At 38.2% G+C, this 13,624-nt stretch overlaps 1 protein-coding gene across 1 annotated transcript in view; it reads right to left on the bottom strand.

Moving 5' to 3' along the window:
• MSH4 (mutS homolog 4) overlaps positions 1–13,624 on the bottom strand; it is a 96,713-nt gene that overhangs the window by 17,637 nt on the left and 65,452 nt on the right. The window contains exon 16 of the mRNA XM_065881894.1: positions 1,020–1,138. Coding sequence (XP_065737966.1) covers positions 1,020–1,138 — 119 coding nt within the window. The remainder of the gene's footprint in view (positions 1–1,019; positions 1,139–13,624) is intronic.

Below are 13,624 nucleotides of genomic sequence, written 5' to 3'. Positions count from 1 at the left end.
TTAAACATTATCTAAAATATTGATATTTCAGATACAGTGAAATAAACCAATGAATTAAATGTTTAAATAAAGCACAAAGATGGTCGTTTTCTTCTCTACAAATGATTAATCAATTGTTGTCATAAAACGCTCGGAACTATCTCTCAAATTTATTTTACCATCTCTATAGCCAGTAAAAATGAAAAGAAAAATTTAGGGAAAAGCATCCAAGTCCATTGATTCCCAATTAAAGAAACTTAAACTCATGCCCAATAAAGATGTATGTCATGACACAATAGTAACCTTCGTGGCCATTTTACCTTTCCATAGGACTAAGCTTCTTGAGAGCTAGGACCACTTAAAAATACACCTCAAACACCTAGTATATTGCTATATTCTCCCATATATAGTCAACACATACTAAATAATTATACAAATATCATATACTGTGGGCAAATAACTTTATTCTCCCGCTATCTAAAGAAAAAAAGTTATCTGCATAGTGATCCAATAACTCCTACCTACTAAAGATAGCCCAAGAGCTATACTGAATTCCTTTAGCCATTCAAGCTTACTTGACATTTGCTCAGATCAAAAATAGGGCATGATACGTACTTTGTTAGAGGAAGTGAAAATTCTACAAGAGCACAGAAGAGGATGATTTTTAAAAGCCTTTTAACACAGTGATCTTTTATTTTAAAATCAAGCCTAACAGGAACAATAGATACTATGCAAAATGTTCCTGACTAGGTCATTGTTTTCTGAAGTCTTTTATATATTTCACACAGAAACATGAATGCGCATTTTTATCACTCAATAATACTAGCTTTTTCTTTAAAGCTGTATTTTTCATTAAAACATTTGGTTCCATTTCCACATAAGACAGAAATTAGGAAGCTGTCTTTGACTGCCCTCTGGCTCTTGTAGAGGAGTATAAACACATCTGCATGCTTTAGTATAAGAATACTTTCTTATGTTATAACTGACCATTAATAGGAGAATTCAATGATTTTAACAGAAGAAAAGTTGAGCTTGGGTACCTCTTTCATTTCCTTCATAAATGTTGATGAATTTGTTTCAATATCATCATCAGTACTTATTCTTGTAAAAATCTGTTCAGCAATTCTAAAAGAAGCATATTCTGCTGGAACATATGATCCTATAAAATATAAGGTCAAAGTAAACTGAGATGCTTTTATAAAACGTAAGTACTACTAACATTTTGCACTTTCCACCAACTCAGATTATTTACTAGGCTGTCTAAGAATTAAGGTGGTGGAACAATCACTGGGTATGGAACTAGAAGATGTGGCCCCAGCTCTGTCATTTACTGTATAACCTTGGACAGCACTTAAGTCTCCCAGATTCATCTTCCTCACATAAAAAATGGAAATACTTACCCTACCTATTGTACAGTTATTTGGAAGTTGAAAATAGATAACATATATTCAAGTATATTAGAAAGATTTGTTATAAACTTGATAAAAATTTTATATAATATATTTAGATGATAAAGAATACTCAAAATACGTAAATCTGAAGGAAATGGTTATGAAGCTCAAGTTGATAAAATCATTATAGAAAGATATATTAGGAAATATCTCTTATTAGAAGAGTACAGAAATACCCACAATTAGAATGAATGCAAAACACTTAATTTTGTTTTTTAAGGTTAACAGCTGATCTTTATTTATTTTTTACATCATTATTGGAGTATAATTGCTTTACAATGGTGTGTTAGTTTCTGTATTATAACAAAGTGAATCAGTTATACATATACATATGTTCCCATCTCTTCCCAATTGTGTCTCCCTCCCTCCCACCCTCCCTATCCCACCCCTCTAGGTGGTCACAAAGCACCGAGCTGATCTCCCTGTGCAATGAGGCTGCTTCCCACTAGCTATTTTATGTTTGGTAGTGTATATATGTCCATGCCACTCTCTCACTTTGTCACAGCTTACCCTTTCCCCTCCCCATATCCTCAAGTCCATTCTCCAGTAGGTCTGTGTCTTTATTCCTGTCTTACCCCTAGGTTCTTCATGACATTTTTTTTTTCTTCGATTCCATATATATGTGTTAGCATACGGTATTTGTCTTTCTCCTTCTGACTTACTTCACTCTGTATGACAGACTCTAGGTCCATCCATCTCACTACAAATAACTCAATTTCGTTTCTTATTTTTTTTTTTGCAGTACGCGGGCCCTCACTGTTGTGGCCTCTCCCGTTGCCGAGCACAGGCTCCGGACGCGCAGGCTCAGCGGCCATGGCTCACAGGCCCAGCCGCTCCGTGGCATGTGGGATCTTCCCGGACTCGTGCCCCCTACATCGGCAGGCAGACTCTCAACCACTGCGCCACCAGGGAAGCCCCAATTTCGTTTCCTTTTATGGCTGAGTAATATTCCATTGTATATATGTGACAAATCTTCTTTATCCATTCATCCGATGATGGGCTCTTAGGTTCTTTCCATCTCCTGGCTACTGTAAATAGAGCTGCAATGAACATTTTGGTACATGGCTCTTATGAATTATGGTTTTCTCAGGGTATATGCCCAGTAGTGGGATTGCTGGGTCATATGGTAGTTCTATTTGTAGTTTTTTAAGGAACCTCCATACTGTTCTCCATAGTGGCTGTAACAACCTACATTCCCACCAGCAGTGCAAGAGTGTTCCCTTTTCTCCACACCCTCTCCAGCAATTATTGTTTCTAGATTTTTTGATGATGGACATTCTGACCAGTGTAAGATGATATGTCATTGTAGTTTTGATTTGCATTTTTCTAATGATTAATGATGTTGAGCATTCTTTCATGTGTTTGTTGGCACTCTGTATATCTTCTTTGCAGAAATGTCTATTTAGGTCTTCTGCCCATTTTTGGATTGGGTTGTTTGTTTTTTGTTACTGAGCTGTATGAGCTGCTTGTAAATTTTGGAGATTAATCCTTTGCCAGGTGGTTCATTGGCAAATATTTTCTCCAAATCTCAGGCTTGTCTTTTGGTCTTGTTTATGGTTTCCTTTGATGTGCAACAGCTTTGAAGTTTCATTAGGTCCCATTTGTTTATTTTTATTTCCATTTCTCTAGGAGGTGGGTCAAAAAGGATCTTGCTGTGATTTATGTCAGAGTGTTCTGCCTATGTTTTCCTCTAAGAGTTTGATAGTTTCTGGCCTTACATTTAGGTCTTTAATCTATTTTGAGCTTATTTTTGTGTATGGTGTTAGGGAGTGTTCTAAACTCATACTTTTACATGTACCTGTCCAGTTTTCCTAGCACCACTTATTGAAGAGGCTGTCCTTTTTCCACTGTACATTCCTGCCTCCTTTAGAAAAGATAAGGTGACCATATGTGTGTGGGTTCATCTCTGGGCTTTCTATCCTGTTCCATTGATCTATATTTCTGTTTTTATGCCAGTACCATACTGTCTTGATTACTGTAGCTTTGTAGTACAGGCTGAAGTCAGGGAGCCTGATTCCTCAGGCTCCGTTTTTCGTTCTCAAGATTACTTTGGCTATTCGGGGTCTTTTGTGTTTCCATATGAATTCTAAAATTTTTTGTTCTAGTTCTGTGAAAAATGCCAGTGGTAGTTTGATAGGGATTACATTGAATCTGTAGATTGCTTTGGGTAGTAGAGTCATTTTCACAATATTGATTCTTCCAATCCAAGAACATGGTATATCTCTCCATCTATTTGTATCATCTTTAATTTCTTTCATCAGTGTCTTATAATTTTCTGCATACAGGTCTTTTGTCTCCTTAGGTAGGTTTATTCTTAAATATTTTATTCTTTTTGTTGCAATGCTAAATGGGAGTGTTTCCTTAATTTCACTTTCAGATTTTTCATCATTAGTGTAAAGGAGTGCCAGAGACTTCTGTGCATTAATTTTGTATCCTGCTACTTTACCAAATATTGATTAGCTCTAGTAGTTTTCTGGTAGCATCTTTAGGATTCTCTATGTATAGTATCACGTCATCTGCAAACAGTAACAGCTTTACTTCTTCTTTCATGATTTGGATTCCTTTTTATTTCCTTTTCTTCTCTGATTGCTGTGGCTAAAACTTCCAAAACTATGTTGAATAAGAGTGGTGAGAGTGGGCAACCTTGTCTTGCTCCTGATCTTAGTGGAAATGCTTTCAGTTTTTCACCTTTGAGGACAATGTTGGCTGTGGGTTTGTCATATATGGCCTTTATTATGTTGAGGTAAGTTCCCTCTATGCCTACTTTGTGGAGGGTTTTTATCATAAATGGTGTTGAATTTTGTCAAAAGCTTTCTCTGCATCTAACGAGATGATATATGGTTTTTCTCCTTCAATTTGTTAATATGGTGTATCACATTGATTGATTTGCATATATTGAAGAATCCTTACATTCCTGGGGTAAACCCCACTTGATCACGGTGTATGATCCTTTTAATGTGCTGTTGGATTCTGTTTGCTAGTATTCTGTTGAGGATTTTTGTATCTATGTTCCTCAGCGATATTGGTCTGTAGTTTTCTTTCTTTATGACATCCTTGTCTGGTTTTGGTATCAGGGTGACGGTGGCCTCGTAGAATGAGTCTGGGAGTGTTCCTCCCTCTGCTATATTTTGGAAGAGTTTGAGAAAGATAGGTGTTACCTTTTCTCTAAATGTTTGATAGAATTCGCCTGTGAAGCCATCTGGTCCTGGACTTTTGTTTGTGGGAAGATTTTTAATCACATTTTCAATTTCAGTGCTCGTGATTGGTCTGTTCATATTTTCTATTTCTTCCTAATTCAGTCTTGGCAGGTTGTGCATTTCTAAGAATTTGTTCATTTCTCCCAGGTTGTCCATTTTATTGGCACATAGTTGCTTGTAGTAATCTCTCATGATCTTTTGTATTTCTGCAGTGTCAGTTGTTACTTCTCCTTTTTCATTTCTAATTCTATTGATTTCAGTCTTCTCCCTTTTTTTCTTGATGAGTCTGGCTAATGGTTTACCAATTATGTTTATCTTCTCACAGAACCAGCTTTTAGTTTTATTGATCTTTGCTACTGTTTCCTTCATCTCTTTTTCATTTATTTCTGATCTGATCTTTATGATTTCTTTCCTTCTGCTAACTTTTCTTTTGTTCTTCTTTCTCTAATTGCTTTAGGTGCAAGGCTAGGTTGTTTATTCGAGATGTTTCCTGTTTCTTAAGGTTGGATTGTATTGCTATAAACTTCCCTCTTAGAACTGCTTTTGCTGCATTCCATAGGTTTTGGGTCATCGTGTCTCCATTGTCATTTGTTTCTAGGTATTTTTTGATTTCCTCTTTGATTTCTTCAGTGATCACTTCGTTATTAAGTAGTGTATTGTTTAGCCTCCATGTGTTTGTATTTTTTACATATCTTTTACTGTAATTGATATCTAGTCTCATAGCATTGTGGTAGGAAAAGATACTTGATAACATTTCAATTTTCTTAAATTTACCAAGGCTTAATTTGTTACCCAAGATATGATCTATCCTGGAGAATGTTCCATGAGCACTTGAGAAAAATGTGTATTCTCTTGTTTTTGGATGGAATGTCCTATAAATATCAAATAAGGACATCTTGTTTAATGTGTCATTTAAAGCTTGTGTTTCCTTATTTATTTTCATTTTGGATGATCTGTCCACTGTTGAAAGTGGGGTGTTAAAGTCCCCTACTATGAATGTGTTACTGTCGATTTCCCCTTTTATGGCTGTTAGTATTTGCCTTCTGTTTTGAGGTGCTCCTATGTTGGGTGCATAAATATTTACCATTGTTATATCTTCTTCTTGGATTGATCCCTTGATCATTATGTAGTGTCCTTCTTTGTCTCTTCAAATAGTCTTCATTTTACAGTCTATTTTTCTGATATGAGAATTGCTACTGCAGCTTTCTTTTGGTTTCCATTTGCATAGAATATCTTTTTCCATCCCCTCACTTTCAGTCTGTATGTGTCTCTAGGTCTGAAGTGGGTCTCTTGTAGACAGCATATATATGGGTCTTGTTTTTGTATCCATTCAGCCAGTCTGTGTCTTTTGGTGGGAGCATTTAGTCCATTTACATTTAAGGTAATTATCGATATGTATGTTCCTATTCCCATTTTCTTAATTGTTTTGGGTTTGTTATTGTAGGTCTTTTCCTTCTCTTGTGTTTCTTGACTAGAGAAGATCCTTTAGCAGTTGTTGTAATCTGGTTTGGTGGTGCTGAACTCTCTCAGCTTTTGCTTGTCTGTAAAGGTTTTAGTTTTAATTTCTCCCTCAAATCTGAATCAGATCCTTGCTGGGTAGAGTAATCTTGGTTGTAGGTTTTTCTCCTTCATCACTTTAAATATGTCCTTTTTTTAATAAGGTAAATTTTCATCCACAATACTTTCTGTCTGAGAAATTATCAGGCTAACTAATCTAAAATACTCATGTTTTGAAAGCAAATCAATCTGATTAATGTACCTAACTCTACAAAATGGGATACAAAAGGCATTCTAAAACCATAGGAAGATAAAAATATACAAATAGTTGAATGGGAAAAGTATCAAGTATACAGAACTCTGTACAGACAAAATGGTGAAATAATGGGGGTGAAGAAACAAAGCCAGGTTAGTCCAGGATTTAAAACAAAGGCAGGGCTTCCCTGGTGGTGCAGTGGTTGAGGGTCCGCCTGCCGATGCAGAGGACATGGGTTCGTGCCCCGGTCTGGAAAGATCCCACATGCTGTGGAGCGGCTGGGCCCGTGAGCTATGGCCACTGAGCCTGCACGTCCGGAGCCTGTGCTCCGCAACGGGAGAGGCCACAACAGTGAGAGGCCCACGTACCGCAAAAAACCAAAAAACAAAAACAAACAAAATAAAATAAAATAAAACAAAGGCAAAGGTGAAGAACAGGATCTACCTCTGAATAATAAGGACTCACAGGAAGAGAAAGCAAAAGTCAGGATAATACTAATAAAAATAAAAGTAATGATAATAACAGTGGCAATTATAATTATCGCACCTCAGAAAGCAGATATCTTAAATACCACTTTCTCATAGGATTGCCAAAAGGATTAAATGGGAAAATAAATGTGAAAGTATCAAGTATAGAATATTGTGTATATGGTATATGTTAATATTTTCCCTTCTCTGTTATCTCCACCAAAAAGGCTCTCAACTTATCATCATATCAAAGAAACCTACTGGCTGGTATTTTGCTTCTAATCTGGCTCTCCTCTAACCATACATTAGCCAGAGTGAGCTATCTAAAACTCAAATCCAATTATGCCATTCTCCTGCTTAAATTTCAATAGCTCTGTATAGATTTCTGGATAAAGTTCCAACTCTTCCATTAAGTACCTAAGGCCCTTCACAATCTGACTCCTGCCCATCTCTCCAGCTTTAAGCCTGCCACTTCTCACAGCCACTCTTTGTTCTACAAAGCAAAAGAACCACTAAGCCTCTGGATTCCTTGTGGTTCCTTGGGAACATCATACTGTTTTTTGCTTCTGTGCTTTGGAACATTCTCTTACCTCTATCTGGAAAGACTCCTTCTTTCTCATACCCTTCCCTTAAGTCCACAGGATTTTATATATATTATCTCGCTTAATTTTTACAACACTTCTTAGATGTAGGTACTATTATAATTTTTATTTACAGATAGAAAAACTAAGGAGGTTAAATAATTTGCCTAAGATCATACAGCCAGTAACTAGACAAGCTAGGTCTAGCTCCAAAGCCTATATTCTTAACTTCGGTGCCTTTCAAGTCCTACTGTTTCCTTTATGATCAGATCATATATATACTTTTAGGTATTTCAGAGGCTGAAGATGGACAGTGACAAGAGAAGTAGAGTAATAGTAATTTTCTTCAAATATTTGAGAGGCTATTTTCAGGAGATACTAGATGATTCTGAAATGCATAGACAATAAGAATTAGGACTAATGAGTATAAGTTATAGGAAGTCAAATATCAATTCAGTATAATGAATGTTCTAACAATTACAGCTATCCAACAATTAGATAGCCTGTTTTTTTAAAGGACAGAACTCCTTATAACAATTCAAACAGAAGTAAGATTATCACATAACATATGAATCAGTATTCTTATAAGGGGAGGGAAGTTATCTAAGATGGCCTTTTAAACTATAAACTCAATAAAATATTTACTCTTTATTCATTCATTCGTTCATCTCTAATTTTCTTTCCTGGTAATAAGGGTAAATTTGCACTGTATGATCAATATTGCTATTGCTGTATTTCTCTTACAATCCATTACACTAGACCAAGGTTTTTCAACCACATCTTGGGCTGGATAAATCTTTCTTGTGTATGTGTGTGGACTGGGGTGGGTGAAATGGAGAAGGTGGTTGTTCTGTGCATTGCAGGATATTTCGCAGCATCTCTGGATTTTATACTCCCCTCAGTTGTTACAATTAAAAATGTCTCCAGACATTGCCAAATTCCAGGGGATGAGGGGAACCAAAATCATCCCTGCTTGAGAACCACTGCATTAGGACCAATCATCTCATCTCTGATTCATATAGTCCTCAAGGAACCCAGTTTTCAGAGATAAGCGGTGAGTATGCCTCTATGATAAGAAATATGTAACAATGTTAGGCCAGTGATAGCCATTTACATGTGTGTATATACACACATGTGTGTAATATATCAGTTGCTGTAGCCAAGTTATTGGTACCCCTTAAATTAAGTAAGGGAAATGTTTCTGTGCCCAATGTTATAATTTTGGGAAAATCTTACTTGGGTTATTAGAATCAGCAGTTTATCCTACTTATTTCACTTTTCCTCCCAACAAACTTTTTGAATCTCAGATAATTATATGATTCAGTTTAGCAGTAGTTGATGCAACATTAATAGCTATTGTAAGGAAATTTCTACTTTAGTTATATCCCACAAAATTTTCAGGACAATGTAATCCAAACTGGATGGAGCTTAATAAATACCAAATAGTAAAACTTATGGTGTGTGTGTGTGTGTGTGTGTGTATATATATATATATATATATATATATATATATATATATATATATATATATATATTAGACACTATTATACTTTTAGGTAAGAAAATCTACTCCAAACTGTTCTTGGGTTAATTACGCACCTAGATCTAAAATACTGGACACAGGCGGAGTCAAGATGGTGGACTAGGAGGATGTAGAATTCGTGTCTCCGCACAACTAGGGCACCTACCAGGCACCACTGGGGGACCACGGACACCTAAGGGGATGGGAGGAACCCCCAGCTACCAGGTAGGATGTGGGGCATGTGGGGAGTGAAGGGGGAGGAGAAGTGGAGGTGGGATGGGACTGGTGCTCCTGAGGGGCAGCTGGGGGAGGGGAAGGGATCCCACACCTGAAGGGGGAAATTGGGGGACCATTGGGAGGGCAGAGAATCAAAAGGGAGTGTGGTCAGGTTTCCCCTGCCCACTTGGGCCCCCGGGACACTGCTGAGATCCAAGGCCTGATCCTCTGCCTACCAAGGCCCCCTCCAGCCTGGCGGGTCCTGAGGGAGTGGGAGGGAGGGAGGGGAGCAAAAGTAAAGGCCAGACCTCTGAGACTGGCACCCCTGAGGGGTGGCTGGGGGAGGAGAGGAATTCCTACACCCAATGGGACCCACCCACAGTTAGGAGTCCAGCAGGGATGGGGGAGACCCTGGAGGAGACACTGGAGGGGACGGTCGGGGGGGGCCGCAGGCAGAGGAGGAAGGGAACACAGCCAGTGCTTTCCCTGTCCACTTAGGCACCGGGGAGCCTGTTGGGTTCCCAGGACTAATCCTCTGCCTTCGGAGGCTCCCTCCTGACATGCAGAGCCCAAGCCCCGCCCCTACACCCCCACCCAGGGCCCTACCTCTACACTCAGAGACACCCTCCAATGCGCTGGGCATAAACCCCACCCACACACCCTCCCTCAGGGCCTTATCTCCAAGCTCCAGAACCCCAGAGGCCCTCTTTTCCACGTGCTGCCTCTCCCCTTCAGCACAGGTCCTAAGTAGAGGCTCCACCCCACACTTGAATGTCACCGTACCTAGGCCCCACCACCAAGGCCTTTTCTGGCTGCATGGGTCCTCAGCCTAGTCACCGCCCCATGCTCAAACGTCACCCCCCCACTGGCCTAGGTGCTGTCCTGCCCTAAACTCCACCCCTTGCTAAGTTCCACCCCCCCACACCAAACTCCACCCTCAAAGCCAAGACATTTTTTTCCCCCTCTTTTAGATTTGGGTTCTGTTTTACCTTGTTGATTCATTGTTGTTGATTCATTTATATTTTTATTTTTCCTAATAAATATTTTATTTTTCTAATTTTCTTTTATTCTTTATACTTTGTTATTGTTCTCTCCTTTTGGCCTCTTCCCCCCGGAGGCCCTCCTTTTTTTTTTTTTTCTGTTGTGGTTTTATTTTACCTTGTTGCAGTTGTTTCAATTATATTTTTATTTTTCCTAATATATTTTTTATCTTTCTAACTTTATTTTATTATTCTTTGATATTGTACTGCTCCTTTCTTTTCTTTCTTTTTTTTCCGTGCCATGCAGCTTGCGGAATCTTGGTTCCTAGGCTGGAGGTCAGGCCCGAGCTCCTGTGGTGGGAGCTCCAAATCCAAATCACTGGACTAACAGAGAACCTCAGACCCCAGGGAATAATCAATTGGAGTGAGGCCTCCTGGAGGTCCTCATATCAGCACCAAGACCCAGCTCTATCCAACTGCCTGCAAATTCCGGTGCTGGACACCTCAGGCCAAAAAACCAGTAAGACAGGAATGCAGCACAACCCATCAAAAAAAAAAAAAAAAAGAAAAAGAAATGACAAAAAAGTATGTTACAGACGAAGGAGCAAAGTAAAAACCGACAAGACCAAATAAATGAAGCCAAAATACGCAAACTACCTGAAAAAGAATTCAGAGTAATGATAGTAAAGATGATCCAAACTCTTAGAAACAGAATGGAGAAAATACAAGAACATTTAAAAAGGATCTAGAAGAACTAAAGAGCAAACAAGCAGTGACGAACAACACAATAACTGAAATTAAAAATACTCTAGAAGGAATCAATAGCAGAATACCTGAGGCAGAAGTACATATAAGTGAGCTAGAAGATAAAATGGTGGAAATTGCCAGGGAGCAGAATAAAGAAAAAGAATGAGAAGAATTCAGGACAGGCTCAGAGGCCTCTGGGACATTAAACATGGGAACATTTGAATTACAGGGGTCCCAGAAGAAGACAAAAAGAAAGGGTCTGAGAAAACTTCTGAAGAGATTAGAGTCGAAAATTTCCATAACATGGTAAAGGAAATAATCAATCAAGTCCAGGAAGTGCAGAGAGTCCCATACAGGATAAACCCAAAGAGAAACACACCAAGACACATATTAATCAAACTATCAAAAATTAAATATAAAGAAAAAAATATTAAAAGCAGCAAGGGAAAAGCAACAAATAATATAGGGATTCCCCATCAGGTTAACAGCTGATCTTTCAGAAGAAACTCTGCAAGCCAGAAGGGAGTGGCAGGATGTATTTAAAGTGATGAAAGGGAAAAACCTACAACCAAGATTTCTCTACCCAGCAAGGATCTCATTCAGATTCGATGGAGAAATTAAAACCTTTACAGACAAGGGATTTCCCTGGTAGTGTACTGGTTAAGAATCCACCTGCCAAGGCAGGGGACATGGGTTTGAGCCCTGGTCTGGGAAGACCCACATGTTGTGGAGCAACTAAGCCAGTGCGCCACAACTACTGAGCCTGCGCTCCAGAGCCCATGAGTCACAACTACTGAACCCATGTGCCACAACTACTGAAGCCCACACACCTAGAGCCCGTGCTCACAACAATAGAAGCCACCACAATGAGAAGCCGCACACCACAATGAAGAGTAGCCCCCACACGCCATAATTAGAGAAACCCCTGCGTGCAGCAATGAAGATCCAACACAGCCAAAAATAAATAAATTTTAAAAATAATCTTTAAAATAAAACCTTTATAGATAGCAAAAGATAATAGAATTCAGCACCACCAAACCAGCTTTACAACAAATGCTAAAGGAACTTCTCTTGGCAGGAAACACAAGAGAAGGAAAAGACCTACAAAAACAAAGCCAAAACAATTAAGAAAATGGTAATAGGACCATACATATCTATAATATCCTTAAACGTAAATGGGTTAAGTGCTCCAACCAAAAGATACAGACTGGCTTAATAGATACAAAAACAAGACCTGTACATATGCTCTCGACAAGAGACCCACTTCAGATCTAGGGACACATACAGACTGAAAATGAGGGGATGGGAAAAAGGATACTGCATGCAGATGGAAAACAAAAGAAAGCTGGAGTAGCAATTCTCATATCAGAAAAATAGACTGTAAAATAAAGACTATTTGAAGAGACAAAGAAGGACACTACATAATGATCAAGGGATCAATCCAAGAAGATATAACAATGGTAAATATTTATGCACCCAACATAGGAGCACCTCAAAACAGAAGGCAAATACTAACAGCCATAAAAGGGGAAATCGACAGTAACACATTCATAGTAGGGGACTTTAACACCCCACTTTCACCAATGGACAGATCATCCAAAATGAAAATAAATAAGGAAACACAAGCTTTAAATGACACATTAAACAAGATGGCCTTAATTGATATTTATAGGACATTTCATCCAAAAACAACAGAATACACATTTTTCTCAAGTGCTCATGGAACATTCTCCAGGATAGATCATATCTTGGGTCACAAATTAAGCCTTGGTAAATTTAAGATAATTGAAATTTTATCAAGTATCTTTCCCAATCACAACGCTATGAGACTAGATATCAATTACGGGAAAAAAATTTTAAAAAAATGAAACACATGGAGGCTAAGCAATACGCAACTAAACAACCAAGAGATCACTGAAGAAATCAATGAGGAAATCAAAAAGTATCTAGAAACAAATGACAATGAAAACACAACAACCCAAAACCTATAGGATGCAGCAAAAGCAGTTCTAAGAGGGAAGTTTATAGCAATACAATCCTACCTCAAGAAACAAGAAAAATCTCAAATAAACAACCTAACTTTACACCTAACGCAATTACAGAAAGAAGAACAAAAAAACCCCAAAGTTAGCAGAAGGAAAGAAATCATAAAGATCAGATCAGAAATAAATGAAAAAGAAATGAAGGAAACAGTAGTAAAGATCAATAAAACTAAAAGCTGGTTCTGGGAGAAGATAAACAAAATTGATAAACCATTAGCCAGACTCAACAGGAAAAAAAGGGAGAAGACTCAAATCAACAGAATTAGAAATGAAAAAGGAGAAGTAACAACTGAAACTGCAGAAATACAAAGGATCATGAGAGACTACTACGAGCAACTATATGTCAATAAATGGGACAACCTAGAAGAAATGGACAAATTCTTAGAAATGCACAAACTTTCAAGACTGAACCAGGAAGAATTAGACAACATGAACAGGCCAATCACAAGCACTGAAATAGAAACTGTGATTAAAAATCTTCCAACAAACGAAAGTCCAGGACCAGATGGCTTCACAGGCGAATTCTATCAAACATTTAGAGAAAAGCTAACACCTATCTTTCTCAAACTCTTCCAAAATATAGCAGAGGGAGGAACACTCCCAGACTCATTCTACGAGGCCACCATCACCCTGATACCAAAACCAGAAAAAGATGTCACAAAGAGAGAAAACTACAGGCCAATATCACT

The sequence above is a fragment of the Phocoena phocoena genome, chromosome 1 (assembly GCF_963924675.1).
Source record: "Phocoena phocoena chromosome 1, mPhoPho1.1, whole genome shotgun sequence".
Lineage (NCBI taxonomy): Eukaryota > Metazoa > Chordata > Mammalia > Artiodactyla > Phocoenidae > Phocoena > Phocoena phocoena.
Note: the sequence above shows the minus strand (reverse complement) of the source record. Positions and strands in the feature narration are given on the sequence as shown.